Genomic DNA, 15,342 nt, shown 5'->3' with positions numbered 1-15,342 from the left:
CAGCTGCTAATGCAAAGCGTTCGGCTCAAGCAAATCACAAATTACCACAGTTCCTCTCCCGTCCTCAATGCTGATAAAGGTCTTATCCGTGCTACAAAATAGATAGAATTTTCAGTATGTCTTTTAGCAGGAATGTTTTTGGCCCTGTGGTAATCGGGTCCCTGGTGTGACTGGACTGTGAGTGTATGCATTGATCCTGGAGAATCCTGACTGTGATCAGGACAAGGCTTTGAATTCTTTGGCAGTGTGAGGGGAATTTGTTCTTTCCTTTGGTGTTGACTTCCAGCAGGACAGAGTTCAAGGCTGGTCTCTCCACTCTGCCTCCAGACTGGTCTCCTCGGGGATGTTTGTAAGGGTGGTTATTTTGGAATTGCTACTCTGTAGTTCTGGCTTGTTCAGAACAATCCCCACGTAAGAAAACTAGCCTGGAATAAAAAGGATTTGGTCTACAATAATGGCTCTAAGCAGAGAAATGGTTTTGGGACAAAATCACAGTGATTTGGGTTTTCTATTACCAGTTACTCTAGTGTTTTCCCTGGAGAGACCAGCCTTTATTAGCCAGAGCAGTCTGTGACGCCTGTGGTGTTTGCACCAAGACTCTTTGCAGGACCGTGGGCTTCCTGTGCTTGGAGCAGCACGTGATGCGGGGCAGAATCCTGCCTGCCTGCTGGGCTCTGGCTGCGGGGCACCTCGGTCCCCTTCCCGGCGACTGTACAAAGGCAACAGCCACCTGGAGAGGTCTCAGCTGGTGGGCTGGTCGGTAGGGTTTGGGTTGAATAGGCAGGGATGGTGTTTAGCTCTGAGCAGAGGCCAGGCAGTAGCCTGGCACAGCCGTGCAGGTACAAAAGGACTCTGTTTCCAGGGCTGTTACCTTGGCATCCATTACTAGCACAAAACCCATAGGTAAAGCTAATGCATGGGAAGAAAAAAGAAGTGGGATAATTGTCTTCTGAAGCAAATGCCAGCTCCTGTGTGAGTCCAGGTCCAGTTCCCTACTGCAGCAGCACTGTGTGCTCTTGGCTGGCTGCTGGCTTCCTCGAGAGCACAGCAACAGCCTTGTGTGAGAGAAAATCAAAGTTCTGCCTTCTAAGCCATGTCCTGATCTGTTAAGAAAAGAAGGCTTTAGTTTTCCTTTGGTGCACTGGGTCAGGGGTTCCTGGTCTGTCTTTGGACTTATTAATTGGATTTACTCCTGATGTCTCTAGAATTGCAGATTATGCAATCCTGCAGACTATAGCTGTCAGTGTTGCTCATTTCAAAATTGCAAAAGGCTGTGTTCTTGCTGGTTTTACTTCTCTCCTTCCCTCTTCTAATCATGCACCAAAGTCTTGCAGTGTTTTGTATCAGGAGGCCAGCTCAGGCCAGCTGATAAGGACAGGTTTTCAAATGAGTTAGCTGGGCAAGATGAGTTACAGTTGCTTCCCCTACCTATGTACATGGTTGCCCTGGCTGGATGCCCAGACCACCACATACCTGGGCAGTACGAAAATCTGATCATGAATTTCCATTTTCCTGTGGTCTGAGTAAATAAAAAAGAAGAGCCTGCTGTTGTGTTAGCTACTGTACCAGGCTGGGGAGAGTTCAGGTCCTGGGTTTCCAGCTCAGTGACTGGTGTTAATTCCAAGTGAACGAGCAGAGCTATGGAAGTTCCAAGTGAACGAGGGGAGCTATGGAAGTGCTGTGCCAGCTTCCTCTTCCTTCATGCACTCAGTTGAAGGGCTCGCTTGTGTGAGAGAGGCTGTCCACTGGAGTCACTGCGTTCGTCGCCTGCTGCTGCTGCCAGTGCAGGAATCTGCTGGTCTCAGTCTGGAAGCGAGTCTTGGCCACTACTGAGAACAGCAAATAGTCTCTAGCTCTGGGACATTCTCTATTCCTCTTGCCCTCCGTCTCTGCACTCCCAACCTCTCAGTTCTCAGGTGAGCCAGGAAAATGAGGATTTGGTACATCCCTTCCTCCCAAAGCCTCGATTGCAACCTGATGCACCTGTCAATCTTCGGCAGCAGGGCTGGTGCTGTTAAAAAGCTCCTGACATCAATAAAAGTGGTACAGCAGAAAGAGTAACGGAATGGTGCAGAGGAAAGCTTCATCACTTCTGAAAGAGGACAAGGCGAGCTGGCCACTAATAGGACCCTGCACAAAGAGTGGTGAGAACGGGGAGGAAGCTGGTGCAGCAAAGCACAGGTGGGTCGTGCAGTGAGGCGAGGAGCTTGGGGACTGTGGCCTCACAGCTCTACGTGCCAACCTGCCCTGGCAGCCCCAGGAGGTGTCTAGGGTCGGTGTGCTGATAGCAGGGCTGTGCTGGGGAAGGTTTGCTCCTCTTCCCTAGAGTGCGAGGTGAAGCCAAGCAAAGCCAAGGATGACTCGTCAACCAGAAGAAATGCTGAGACAGAGAAAAGGTCGTTCTCGGGCTACAGAGTGTGTCTGACCCAGCGAAGTGCATTGCATCTGGGAGAGTTACAAGGCTCCTGTCGCACAGCGGGTCAGTACTGCTCTGTGGTGAGGATTTCCGCCACAGCAAGTGTTTTCCTATGTTCTGAACCCCCTTCCTGCAGGCAGCCAGTGTGTTTTGGCAAGGGGTTGTGCCTCACCAGCGTTTGGGAAGATGCGAGGTGGAGAGGCTGGCTCTGCTCTGCCTCGCTGTACCTATTGCGTGACTGGCCCTGTTCGCTCTCCTGTGCCTCTGCTTCCAACAGCACAACTAGAGGTCTTCCCCTGGGCAGCTGCAGTGCTGGTCCCAGACATCTCTAATGGGCCCATTATGCCAGATGTGTTCACTGCTTTTGGAAGAAAATAGAACTGATTAACACCTGAGCTGGTGCATGAGGCTCCCGAGATGGTGTTAAAGGAATATTAATGAGCACACACTGACTTGGAGAGCAGCTTTCACCACACTGTCAGATGCAGGTATTAGTTGGGTTGTTGGGATGCTGGATGGCCTGGGGGGTGGCCGTGGTTATGAGTCCCCCTTGTCAGGCTGCCACTTTGAATCTGGGACAGGCTAAGTTAAAAAGAGATGTCTGCTTCGGTGCACGCGAGAGATGAGCTGTTGGTATCAGTCATCGCCTACAAGACAATACCCACGTCCTAGGAAACACTTGAGCTTGTTTCTTTGGCTTGGATGTCTCCCATCAGCCCCAACAGCTCCTGAGCATCTTGCAGTGTGTTTGCCAGTTGTGGCTGCAGATCAGTGATTGCTACTAAGGGAAAGGCAGTGTTGTGTCAGCATTGTGGATAGATACTGGAGTTGCCTCACACTCCTGGAAATAGGGTTGTGCTAAAACTCTGAAGGATTCCCTTTGTTCTGCACAACATTTGGTGCATCCCTTTCTTTATCACAGATGATGTGCCAACAATAACAGATTTGTCATGCCTGTACCTTGGATTCAGACCTTTCTCTTAATGAGAGTATGAGAAGCAATGTTACCAGGCTGTAAAATAGCTCCCTGCGTTGTACCCTTAGCCAGCTCACCCGAGAGTGCTTACTGTGACATCTGTTTTGGAGCTGGAGTCCTGAACGTCCCTGGTGAAGCAAGCTAAGCTATCTGATATGTTCCCTGAGGATCTTTGCTGGTGGCATGTCAACAGGAATACACTGAGAGGAATTCAACTGAAAGAGGCAATGCTCTGACGTGCTCCCTGCAGATGCCTGGAGAGCAGGTTTGGAAAGGCTGCTTGGGCTTGCTGAAGGAACAGAAATTGTTGGACCCGTCATCAGCATGCTGGTCAGCTGGGATCTCACTAGCTACCCACGTGTGTCAGAGCTGGCCGTTCCCTGCTGTTACTGGAGAGCAGCACCACTGATGCTTAGCCCTGGTATAGATCTTCATCCAGAGGCCCCGCAGAGCTGTGTGCGGACAATCGTACAGATCACCCCATTTCACATGGGCAGTGGCAGAAGCAGCGAGTGTAAGATGATTGTTGCAACCTTCCCCTTCCAGCGTGAGCCGTATGCCTCCCCAGCAAGGCTCGCTCTTCCCACCACACCTGCAGAAGGGCTGGTGGCTCCACATAGCCCCCGCCTCAGCTCGCCTTCCCCCGAGCTCGTGGTTACCACGCTCCCTCCCCGCAGTAGGCGCGGGCGCCTCGTTTGGCAGGGAGCGGGGCTGTGCTGCTGGAGCAGCTGTGTGACTCTTCTCCCAGGCTGCTACGCTGCTGCGCGTCAGCTTTGGAATTACTGTGAACTGCATACTGTTGATCCAGCTGTTTCTGGCAGAAGACAAGTTACAGTGTGAAATTGTAAGCTGGCTTCTGAGTCGGGAAGGTAACTTCTTCCATATCCCCCCAGGAAAAAGGAGAATTGGCCAGCCACCACTGCAGGAAAGAAGACCCTGCTCGTCCCAGTCCAGTATTTCTTTGCCTCTGCCATCACTTCTGCTGCAGTCTTGAGTAGAAGAGATTGAAACGTGTTGCACTGGGACACAGTGTAGGGATGCTTTTGGGGAGGATGGCAAGTAACCCCTTCTGTTTTTTCTCCAGTGCTCACCCGGCGTCAGAGAGAGGCAAGAAGTAAAGCTGCTAGTGGTGACAGTGGCCCAACATCCTTAGACATTGACAAGTAAGTAGGTATGCTTGCTCCTCCAAGATTTTTCATGCTTCAGTTCTAGCTTTGCCAGTGGATGTCTTTATTCCTGTATAAATGCTGGCTGTTGGCCTTACAGCAATGTTTCCCTAAAAGAAATTGTCTTCCCTCAGTGCCTCTTGCTATAGTGCTGGCTATGTTTATACTGAAGCAGGAGGAATTTGCTGTTCTTAGATTGTTTATTTTTGTGCTAATTTCCTTTCAACCCAACCCATGGTGGGTCAGGGATGTGTGGTCTTTGACCACTGCGGGGGGGAGCTGTAGCTAAAATGGTGCTAACTCAGCCAGTTTCTAACGGGAGATTTGAGCTTGGTAACCCTGGGAAAAGAAGAGGCTAGGAGAGGGAGGCTGTCAACATGGCACCTGTAGTGATATTCTTAATTAAATTAGACTTTCAGAATAGCAGTGGCTTTGTTTAATCTCTTCCCATGCAGCCCCTCCTCCTGCCACCCACACAAAGCATCATAAGAGAGGATCTGACAGTAAAATCCCTGCTATGGAAGCAATTTTGCTGTTACAAACAGTGGATGGCAACATCACTAATGGAATTAGGCTAATTATAGAGAGGACAGCTTCTGTTTAGACACATTATCTGGGTAATCAGCACTGACTGGAAAGAAAATACAGGAAAAGTACTGCAGAGTTTTGCTCGATGGGGGCTCTCCATACGCATTTTAGAGCCTGGGGTGAGTTTTACTAGGAGAGTACTGCTTATCAAACTGAACACAGTGCTGCTGGGGCTGGTCCCTGGAGGCTGTCTCTCCTTGGAGATGGTCCGTTCCTGAACAGCTCTGCGGGTGGATGCTCCCATCCCAAAGAACCAGTGCCCTTTTCTGCATGGTTCTGTCCCCGCTGAGAGCTGGTGTGGAAGTGAGCGTAGCTGTGTAAATCCATGCCTGACCTTCATCTCCTTTCACCCAGGATAATTTTCTTCCCAAGCACACTCGGTCATCCTATGTGAGCCTGGGCATCTTCTACACAAACGAGGGGGTTTGAGGAACATGCTGTGCCAGCCCCTCAGCAGGAGCTCTACATTCCTTTCCCAACATGGCATGATGTAAAATGGAGACAGTGCAGAGAAAGACTTGATTTACTAGTCAGACAAGTTCATCCAGCCCTGGTAAAATGTCTCTCTGATTTAACACACTTGGTTTGCTTTTCAGGCAGAATTTAACTCCCCTTTGCAAAGCCCTCACACTTCATTTCTGTGGATTTTGACAGGGTGCTTTATGTCTGGGGAGAAATCAGCGGTGTTTGAAATAGTTAGATGAGCAGATTTGATTACCGTCCCGCTGCTGCAGCAGCAGGATACAGAGGAACAGGCAGGGAAAACTGATAATCACTCAGTTTGCGATTGGTGCAAGCGATTGGTGCCAGCCTGACCCCACTGAGCGAGACCCGATGCGGTGACATGTCTTCTCCATGGCATGGCCTGGAGGAGGAAAGTCACTGCTGGTGGCTGGAAGCCCAGTGCAGGGCAAATCCTAATGCAGTGCTCTGTCCTTTGCTGCCTGGCAGGTGTGAGAAGTGCTACCTCTGTAAGTCACTGGTGCCACTGCTGCAGTATCAGAGGCACGTGGACAGCTGCCTTCAGGCTGCTAGGCAAGCTCAGGGAACCAGAAGGCTGCGAAGCGCCAAGGTGAGGGGCGACCCTGCAGACCGTCTCCTTTGCTTTGCGCTGGGTTTGGGGCTGGGTTGGCAGCAGGAGCAGTTCCCCTGGTTGGCAGGGTGAGCTGACCTGGTGTAGGGTTGCCTGTCCCTGTAGGCCACTGTAGCTGGAGAACTTGTTGCCCTCCCTCCTGCGATGCTCTGCAAGAGCATGGACTGGTCCCAGGGGTGAGCTAATCCAGCGGAGCTGCCAGTAACCTCTCCAGCAGGCAGGCAGCCAGGGCTGTCCCACAGCCAGACAGCATGCCTGAGTCCTGCAGGCTTCCTCAGCTGAATATAGATGGAGTGGAGGGCAGTGTCAGGGTGACAAGCGTATCTGACTCTATCCACAAGCCCTTTCCCATGGGAAGGCTTCAGAGCCGGAGCAGGGAGAACTGCTCAGTGCTGGGAGCAAACTGCAGCATCCCAGGAGAAATGTGGGGAGCGAGTGCAGTGGAGGTGTGCTGGGTGTGGGGGACACACAGCTAGGAGGGGCAGGAGGCAGGAACGTGGGTAGCAGCTGGCTCACAATCACTCACCAGGTGTTGGCCCCCACCGTGCTTTTTTGTGCTCATGGTGGTCTTGCGGGAGTGCAGAGAGGGTCCTTCCGGGCCTTCCTGCTAGATCCTGCGGGCAAAGCCCTAGTGCCGCAGCTTTGCCTGCGCTCAGAAATGTGATTCTCAGCATGAAGATGCAACATGATGTCTTAGTTTCGTATAATCCCTTAAATCCATCACAGGCCTCAGCCCTTTGGGGATTCAGATGCAAATGATGAGATTTCTGGTTGATGATTTTGGCTGGGATACAACCAAGCGCTGTGTGGTTCATAGTACTGCAGGGCACGGCTGCTGCTGCACGTGACCGGCTCCGTGGGGGCTGTTTGACTCTGTCCCTGCATACCACAGCTGGCTGGTGTGTGGGCTCCCCCACACAGGGACGGGCACAGAGCATGGGGGAGGGTGCTGGAGCCAGGCAGCCCTTGGGGACAGCTCAGCAAGGCTCTGAGTATCCTCTGGCCCTGCCAGAGGGAGGAGCAGGTCATGCCTGGGCATGGTCTGGGCCATTGGAAAGCTTCCTAGTGGCACTGTTGGGCTTGTGAGTTCCTGCCATGGCCCGTTTTGGGGTGCTTTGCAGCTCCAACTCTGCATCTGGGATGCCTGTGCCTTCTAGAGCAGTTATGGGGACAGGGAGCAGCCAAGAGAGGGGACTTTGAGCCACCAGGGCTCGAAGCAGCCAGGCCAAGTGGTCTTCTCTTAGCCTGTGTGACCAGCGTGGCTGCATCTTCCCAGGGGCTGAGAGGGGGCACGAGATGTGAGTTCCTGGTCTGGCTGTGCCCTGGAGGAAGGCAGGGTGCCCTCCAGCACCAAGCCCCTGCACCCTCGGACAGAGCAGGACGGGGCCTGCCTGTGGAGGCACAGTGCTGGGGGATGTGTCCGAGCCGTGGCAGAGCCCCTGGTGCCCAGATTTCTTTGTGCGCACTGGCTGGGCTTGGGGACAGTTTCCTGCACCCCAGCCTCCCTTCTTATTGGGCTCTGCTTTATTAACTGCTCTCGGCTGCCTCCGCACAGGCACCAGTCAGGCTGGGCACAGGGCAGTGCCCTTCCTGTTGGCAGCTGGCTCTGCTCAGCTGGAGGCCCTGGAAATGCAACGCTGCCACTTGTGCAGAGCCTGACTCCGTGGGCTGGGGGAATGTGCGGCCGCGGGGCCACCCCAGCTATGGGGTTCCCTAACAGCAGCGGTGTGACAGCGGTTCTCCTCCCCTTGGCAGGACATCGGAAGGCAGGAGAGAGGACTCCTCAGGATGCTGGAGATCTCGGAGAGCAAGTCTGCAGGTGGGAAGCTCCTTTCTGTGCCTGCCTGGCTGGATCAGAGATGCCCTTTCCCAGCTGTCCCTTTGAGGTCCTGGGCTGTGCTGGGACAGCAAATTCCCCTTGGAGAGGTCTGTTCTTCCTGAGCAGAGCAGGAGGCTGTGGGCTTAGCTCATGGTTGTCATCCCCAGCTGGCCACCCATATCCCTGCCTGTGCCTGCTGGACCCGTGCTGGCTCCCAGAGCCCTCGCAGGAGTCAGAGCGCACTCTGAGCCATTGCACCAAGAGATGTCCAGCTCCCTGGGGGTGGCAGAGTGCTGCCCTCCCTGCCTACACACCGTTGCTTCCCCTCAGGGGTCTGAGGACCCTCCTCCCCTCCCCTAGGGCTCATGCTGGAGGGTGGCCGGGCAGGGCTGACACGTGCTCTTGTTGCAGGTGCTGAGGCGGGGACCCCCCTCGCTGGACTAGGAGATGAAGAGTCCCCTCCCGCGCTCTCTGCCAGGGCCAAGGGGCCGGTGGTGGACAGCCCCAGCTCCCTTCAGCACCTTCCTTTCGACATCTCCCCTGCGAAACCCAGCGTTTCCTTCTTGGAAGCCGCGGACTGCCTGGTAGACTTGGAGCCACGCAAAGCTCTTCCCTTGGGCAGCCAGCAGCAGACCAAAGGCTGCCGCCGGAGACGGCGCAAGTTCTGAGGCCAACGGTGCAGCAGGACCCCTCCCTGGTGCCTCCCCGTGCCCCGGCGAGGGTCTGTATGGCACCGTATCCCTGTTTCACCAATGGCCTTGTTCTCCCACCCCCCCTTTTATATGTTTTATACAGCCTGGGCAGGGAGTGCTGGATGGAGACGTGACTGTGTGTTTTATAGGTGCCTGTGCAGCTTTGCTCTCTGTTAAAGAAATATATTTATGTATGTTTTTATGAAACTGCAGCAACATGGAGGAGCTGTGCTGTCTTTCTCTGGGGAATGGGAGGTGCTGGAGGGAGGTGAGGAGGAACGGTGGAGGATGTGTCCAAAATCACACTTCTCGAGGCCTGTCCTTGGGCTCCGGGGGGGTGGTGTGAGCTCGGGGCTGTGGTGCCCGATGCTCTGCGGAGCAGCGCATCGATGACTTTCCCAGCTGGGAGCTGCGGAGGGCACCTTGGTGCCAGCTGACAGCCGCAGTCAGGGGCTGCGGAGACCGGTGGAGCCAACACCGCCGTGTCCTCATGTCCTTGGTGTCCTGCCTGCCGGGTGCTGAGGCCAGGCTCTGTGCGCCTGGTCCCGGTGGCAGGGAGGCCCCTGCCTGCTCCAGCCACCGGAGACTTGAAGGGCCGGACGGAGCCCCGGGCTGGGCCATGGGGGTCCCCCTGCTCCCCGGGAGCATTCTCGTCCTGCCGCAGAGCCCCTCACCGGGAACGGCGGGGGGGGGCTCCTCACTGTGCTGCTTAATTAATGGGACGAGCTGATGCCGAGCTAATTAAAACTCGTACTTAAATCTAAAAGCGCTAATGGGAAACGAGGGCGACCCGGGGGAGCGGCGAGCGGCCCGGCCCGCGGGGGCGCCTCGGGGCGGCGGGCGCGGGGCCGCCCATTGGCCGCGGCGGGACCGGCGGCGCGGCCAATGGCGGGGCGGGGCGCCCCTGCGCGCTGCTTCTGTTGCCAGGGCAACGGCAGCGGCGTTGGCAACGGTCCCGGCGCGCCGTTACCCGCCGCCCCGCCGTCGCCGGCCCCGCAGCCATGGCCCGCCCCAGCCGCCGCGGCGCCCCGCCCCGGCGCGGCCAGTACTGCAGGGCGGCCAGGGCCTCCCGAGAGCGGAGCTCCGCCGCCCCTAGTCCGGACGCCCTTCCTCGGCGGGGTCTGAGCCCGGAGGAACGAGGCCACTCGGCCCTGACCCGGTGAGGGGCTCCTGCCGGGCGGCCGCCGAGCGAATTCAGGCGTGGGGAGAACGCGGTCGGGGCCGGGGATGGGGCTGAGCGGGGTCCCTCTACCCCCCGGGTGTTGCACCTCCCCGGGCAGGGGAGAGACCAGCCTCCGGCCTCTTGCACATGGAGGGGAGACACGGGCAGGGAGAGGCAGGGGCGCTTCCCTTCTCCGGCAGCCCCCGAGGATGGCCCCGGCACCATCACCATCGTGGGGCACAGCTGCCCCCTCTACCACCGGCTGCTGGGTCGCAATTGCAGTGGAAGGACACTGCAAAGTGACGCTGTTGAGACCGCGGCCCTGTGGAGCAGGGATGCCGAGGGGAGGTGGGAGGCAGAGCCGGGGATGAGCCCCCCCAGCCCCACTCGTGTGCTTGGGTGTGGGCAGGCATGTGTCCTGTCCTGTGGGCTGGGGCTCAGTCACCTCCCTCCACGCAGGTCATCAGTGAGCCATCAGCCAGGCCACCAGAATGATGGTCCCTGCTGCACACTGGTAAGTCCCATCTCTGCCCCGTGCCCAGCAAGAGGCACCCTCTGCCCGTTAGGCCTGCCCTAATGAGCTATCCCCAGGTACACCAAGCCCTGCTGGCGCTCACCCTCCCACTGGAGATGCTGCAGGCAGTGAAGGACCGCGTGCTGCAGGCCATGTGCAAGGGGCTGAGCCGCCAGACGCACGCACAGGCCACCGTGCAGATGCTGTCCACCTACGTCCGCTCCACACCCAATGGCACTGGTAAGGCAGCCCAGCCTGGGGATGTGCTGCTCTGCTACCTGCAGCCCAGCACACCTCACTGGAGGTGGCCCTGGGGGTGCTGGGGAGGGGTGCACCAGTCTCTGGCCAGTTATGGGATCCATAAGCTGCCCTTGCACTGCCTTTGCCAGTCCCCAGTGCAGGGGCAGAGGTCAGGAGCTGGCTCCCTCAGCCCCTGCGGTGGTCTCAGGCTGTCAGGACCCTCCCCTGTGGGCGAGTGACTGTCCCCCAGCACAGGGTGAGGAGCGGATTTGGAGGATCTGCCATGGGAAAAGTCTCTGCCTGACACCCTTTGCTTCTCTGTAGAGAAGGGCGACTTTCTGGTGGTGGAACTGTGCCAGAGCCACGTCCGGACCCTGTGGGTGACCCTCCTGGGTGACGGGAACCGGAGCCCTCAAGTGAAGCATAAGATCTTTAACATGCCGAGGGATGTCACACAGGGCAAGGGGGAAGCAGTATGAGGAGGTCATGGCAGAGGGTGGCTGGCGCTGGACTGCCCAGCACCACAGTGGCTCAGCAGAGCTCCAGGCCAGTGCTGGGGCTCCAGGCTGCCCCAAACAGCTGAGTGCTGGGCAAGAGGGAGCACCTGGTCACCTCGGCTGTGCCTTTTCAGCTCTTCAACTTCATTGCACGATGCGTGCGGCAATTCCTGGCTGGCATTGACACCCCACGGCATCACCTCCCCTTGGGCTTCGTCTTCCCCTTCAGCTGCAGGCAGACATGGCTGGACAAGGCGAGCGGGATGGTCTTGTCCCAAGGCTGTGACCACCTCCTCCCCAGCACGTCATAGGTGGGGAGCAGAGCTGGCCCAGTGGCAGAGGCCAACGGCTCAACCACGTGCTCTCCGCAGGCCGAACTCATCTCCTGGTCCAAGGGCTTCAGCTGCAATGACGTGGAGGGGAAGAATGTGGTCCAGTTGCTGCAGTCGGCCATCAAAAAGCAGGGGGTGAGGGGCCAAGGGATAGGGGGGCCTGGCTGGGGCTGCCCCCATGGAGGGGCTCATGATGCTCTCGCTTTGCCCTTGGCCAGCTGCACCACGTGGATGTTGTTGCCCTGATGAATGACACTGTGGGCACCATGATGACCTGCAGCACGGCGGGGAAACCCTGTGAGGTCGCCTTGGTTGTGGGTGAGCAGCAGGCACCCCCGTGTGCCAGGGTAGTGGGTGCTGGGGGGGCTGTGCCGGTGCTCACCCCCATCGCTCCCCACAGACGTGGGCACCAACAGCTGCTTCATGGCCAAAGCACAGCAGGTGGAGATCACAGAGGAGACCAGCGGGGAGATGTGTGTCAACACTGAGTGGGGCTGGTTTGGGGACGATGGCACCCTGAGCGACATCCTGACCCCTATGACCAGCGTGTGGACCAGGAATCCTCCAGCCCTGGGAAGAAGAGGTGCTTCCACCCTGCAGTGAGGGCAGGGTCCCTGGGGTTCCCCATCCATCCCTGGGCACACCAGGCCCCACCAACAGGAGCCCATGGCCCTCATGATACTTCTGGGTGCTCTCAAAGGGCCAGGGGGGATGACTGACACCTGCTTGGGCTGCACACAAGTTTGAAAAGCTGGTGGGCAGCCTGTATCTGGGGGAGATTGTTCGGCATGTGCTTATGGCCCTGGCTGCAGAGAAAGCAGTCTTCATTGGGAGCAATGTTGCCGTCCTGAGGACCAAGGATGTGCTCAACAGCCAGCAGGGCCTGGAGATCATTGAGTGAGTGTCTGGGGTCCAGGAGCTGCTGTGGGTGGAAGAAGGAGGGGATGATGGCTGGGTGCCCCTGGCTGTGAGAAAGCCAGCGCTGTGCTCTCCCTTGCAGCAAAGAGGATGGCATGGCCAAGGCGAGCAGCGTTCTGAAGACTCTGAGGCTGCAGCCGACCGAGCGGGATTGCTGCCGGATGCAGCAGATCTGCCGGGCGGTGGTAAGCCGCGCCGCCGCGCTCTGCGCTGCCGGGCTGGCTGCCATCCTCAGCCACATGTGCCAGATCCGGGAGCTGGAGCAGCTGGTGATCAACGTGGGGGTGGATGGCGAATTGTACCGGGGCCACACCAGGTGAGGAGGGACACGAGGCTCCCAGGCTCCCAGCAGGGTCCCACCCCAGCGGGATGCCTTGCGTCCAGCCCTCACCATCCTCTTCTTCTGGCAGATTCGGGGAGATCCTGCAGACCGTGACAAAGCTGCTGGCCCCTGAGTGCATAGCCACCCTCCTGCCCTCGGTGGATGGGACCGGACAGGGGGCAGCCATGGTGACAGCGGTGGCGTTGCGCGTGGCGGCCCAGCGCCGTGAGGTGGATAAGCTTCTGGCCCCGCTGCGGCTCAGCCGTGCTGACCTGGAGCACGTCCAGGCACTCATGAGGCGAGAAATGGAGCTGGGGCTGGGCCGGGAGAGCAACGCCAATGCCTCCGTCCGCATGCTGCCCACCTATGTCCGTGGCACGCCCGACGGCACCGGTGAAGGCTGAGGGCTGGGGGGAGGGGATGCCAGGGAGGCCGTGGCCCCTCTGACGTCCTGTGCTGTCTCTCTGCAGAACGAGGTGAACTCCTGGCACTGGACCTGGGGGGGACCAACTTTTGGGTGCTGGTGGTGCATGTGGCACAGGATGGCATCCACATGGCCAGCGAGATCTACGTCATTCCGACTGCTCTAATGCAGGGCACCGGCAAGGCGGTGAGGCTGAACACCCGTGGCTGAGGGATGGGGCGAGGGGTGGAGATTGCCTTCCCTGTCGCTGCCCACGGGCCCAGGAGGGGGCTGGGAGACCCCTGCACCATCGCCCCGGCTTGGCGCCTGAGATGTGGCCCCTCTCTGCAGCTCTTCAACCACATCGTCGAGTGCATCATGGACTTCCAGCAGAAGCAGAACTTGATGGAGCAGGTCCTGCCGCTCGGCTTCACCTTCTCCTTCCCCTGCCAGCAGCTGGGCCTGGATAAGGTGAGGGGGAGACTCTGGCCCCAAGGGGGATGGGGAGGGTCCCTGCGTACGCTGCAGCTGCTCGTGCTCTCTTGCAGGCACTGCTGCTGAGCTGGACCAAAGGCTTCAGCGCCTCGGGCTGTGTGGGGCAGGACATGGTCCAGCTGCTGCGGGAGGCTGCCCAGCGCAAACAGGTAGGGAAAGGCTGGTGCCACCCTGCACCCACGCGGTGCCAACCCCAGGAGCCGGCTGGGTGCCACTAAGCTGCGTGCATCCCCGTCTTTGGTTTGACAGCACTTAGGACTGAAGGTGGTGGCTGTGGTCAATGACACGGTGGGAACCATGATGTCCTGTGGCTATGATGATCCCAAATGTGAAATCGGCCTCATCGTTGGTGAGGAGCACCTCTGGACCCAAGGGGTCTCTCATGCCCTCATCACCAGCCCACTCAGCCTGAAAGGGTTACGGTGGGGGTGACACCAGCACGGGGTCTGCAGGGACAGGGACCAATGCCTGCTACATAGAGGAGATGCGGAACGTGGGCACCGTGGAGGGGGAGCAGGGCCGCATGTGCATCAACATGGAGTGGGGGGCCTTTGGGGACAACGGCTGCCTGGATGGCATCTTCACCACCTTCGACCGGCTGGTGGACGAGAAAACAATCAATGCGGGCAAGCAGAGGTGGGAGAGGACCCCAGGGTGGGGAGGGGCCGGGTGGGTGCAGCTGTATCTGGCTAAGGCTGCCAGGGCTGTGCCCAGAGCAGGTTTGAGAAGCTCATCAGCGGCATGTACCTGGGCGAGATCGTGCGCCACATCCTACTGGCACTGGTGGAGAAACAACTCCTGTTCCGTGGCAAGCCCTGCCCCAAGCTCCAGACCAAGGATATCTTCCAGACCAAGTTCCTCTCCACCATCGAGATGTGAGTGCTGGTGGTCCCTTAGCCTGGGGTGGAGGGTGTGAAGCCAGAGCCTCAGGAGAGGGGCCACGCTGCATTGATGGGACACATACAGGGTGATGCCACCTCCAGCCCGTGGGATGGGGATGGTGATGGGGACATGGTGCTAACGGTGCCCCTGGTCTGGGGCAGCGATGGGCTGGCCCTGTGGCAGGTCCAGGCCATCCTGCAGAACATGGAGCTCCAGGCCAGCTTTGAGGACAGCGTGCTGGTGCGGGAGGTGTGCCAGACTGTGTCCCTGCGAGCAGCCCAGCTCTGCGCCGCTGGCCTGGCCGCCGTGGTGGAGAAGATGCAAGAGAACCGGGGCCTGGCCCGGCTGGCTGTCACCATCGGGGTGGACGGCCCCTTGTACAAGATGCACCCGTTGTGAGTGGGGCTGGGGGCAGCAGGCACCCATCAGGGACCCTTACCCTATGGCAGGGGTCTGGGGGGTGCATGGGGTGTGTGGGGTGGGGACACCAGCCCTCACCCTCCCCTCCTGTTTCCCCCAGCTTCTCCCAGCACCTCCAGCAGATGCTGCGGGACCTGGCGCCCAACTGCACTGTCACCTTCCTGCTGTCTGAGGATGGCTCCGGGAAAGGCGCCGCGCTCGTGGCGGCCGTTGCCTGCCGCACGGCTGAGCCCTGAGTGCAGCCACCGCTGCCACCGCTGCCACCCCAATAAAGTGCTTTGCTCTGCACCTCCAGAGTCCTGGGGCAGGGTAGGGGGGGGCAGCGCACGGCCGGGCACAGCCCCACGTAGCAATATATATCGAATTTATTTACATTCACGTCCGGCAGACCCCCCGCCCGCGGCACC

The 15,342-nt window shown here is 58.4% G+C and overlaps 2 protein-coding genes across 6 annotated transcripts in view; both read left to right on the top strand.

Annotated features, from left to right (window-relative positions):
* Window positions 1-8,917, top strand: part of UIMC1 (ubiquitin interaction motif containing 1) — a 35,378-nt gene extending 26,461 nt beyond the window's left edge. For 2 of the 5 annotated variants that reach the window (XM_086621398.1, XM_086621397.1), the window contains exons 10-13: window positions 4,477-4,555; window positions 6,098-6,218; window positions 7,995-8,058; window positions 8,470-8,917. In XM_086621398.1, coding sequence (XP_086477524.1) covers window positions 4,477-4,555; window positions 6,098-6,218; window positions 7,995-8,058; window positions 8,470-8,726 — 521 coding nt within the window. In that variant the 3' untranslated portion in view covers window positions 8,727-8,917. Of the gene's footprint in view, window positions 1-4,476; window positions 4,564-6,097; window positions 6,219-7,994; window positions 8,059-8,469 lie in introns of those variants that run through there. The other 3 variants (XM_086621399.1, XM_086621402.1, XM_086621401.1) reach the window with 3 other exon arrangements.
* Window positions 8,918-9,751: 834 nt separating this feature from the next.
* HK3 (hexokinase 3) lies at window positions 9,752-15,171 on the top strand. The gene is given in 20 exon segments (XM_086621823.1): window positions 9,752-9,909; window positions 10,372-10,426; window positions 10,504-10,666; window positions 10,991-11,139; window positions 11,298-11,417; window positions 11,535-11,663; window positions 11,666-11,813; window positions 11,896-12,024; window positions 12,027-12,094; window positions 12,238-12,392; window positions 12,496-12,729; window positions 12,824-13,128; window positions 13,206-13,345; window positions 13,490-13,609; window positions 13,687-13,782; window positions 13,883-13,982; window positions 14,086-14,269; window positions 14,353-14,508; window positions 14,677-14,910; window positions 15,036-15,171. Coding segments are annotated over 20 exon segments (2,979 nt in total).
* The last annotated feature ends 171 nt before the right edge of the window (window positions 15,172-15,342 follow it).

This window comes from Tauraco erythrolophus, chromosome 16 (assembly GCF_009769465.1).
Source record: "Tauraco erythrolophus isolate bTauEry1 chromosome 16, bTauEry1.pri, whole genome shotgun sequence".
Classification (NCBI taxonomy): Eukaryota; Metazoa; Chordata; class Aves; order Musophagiformes; family Musophagidae; genus Tauraco; species Tauraco erythrolophus.
The sequence above is the reverse complement of the archived record's forward strand: the minus strand, read 5'-3'. Positions and strand labels throughout refer to the sequence as shown.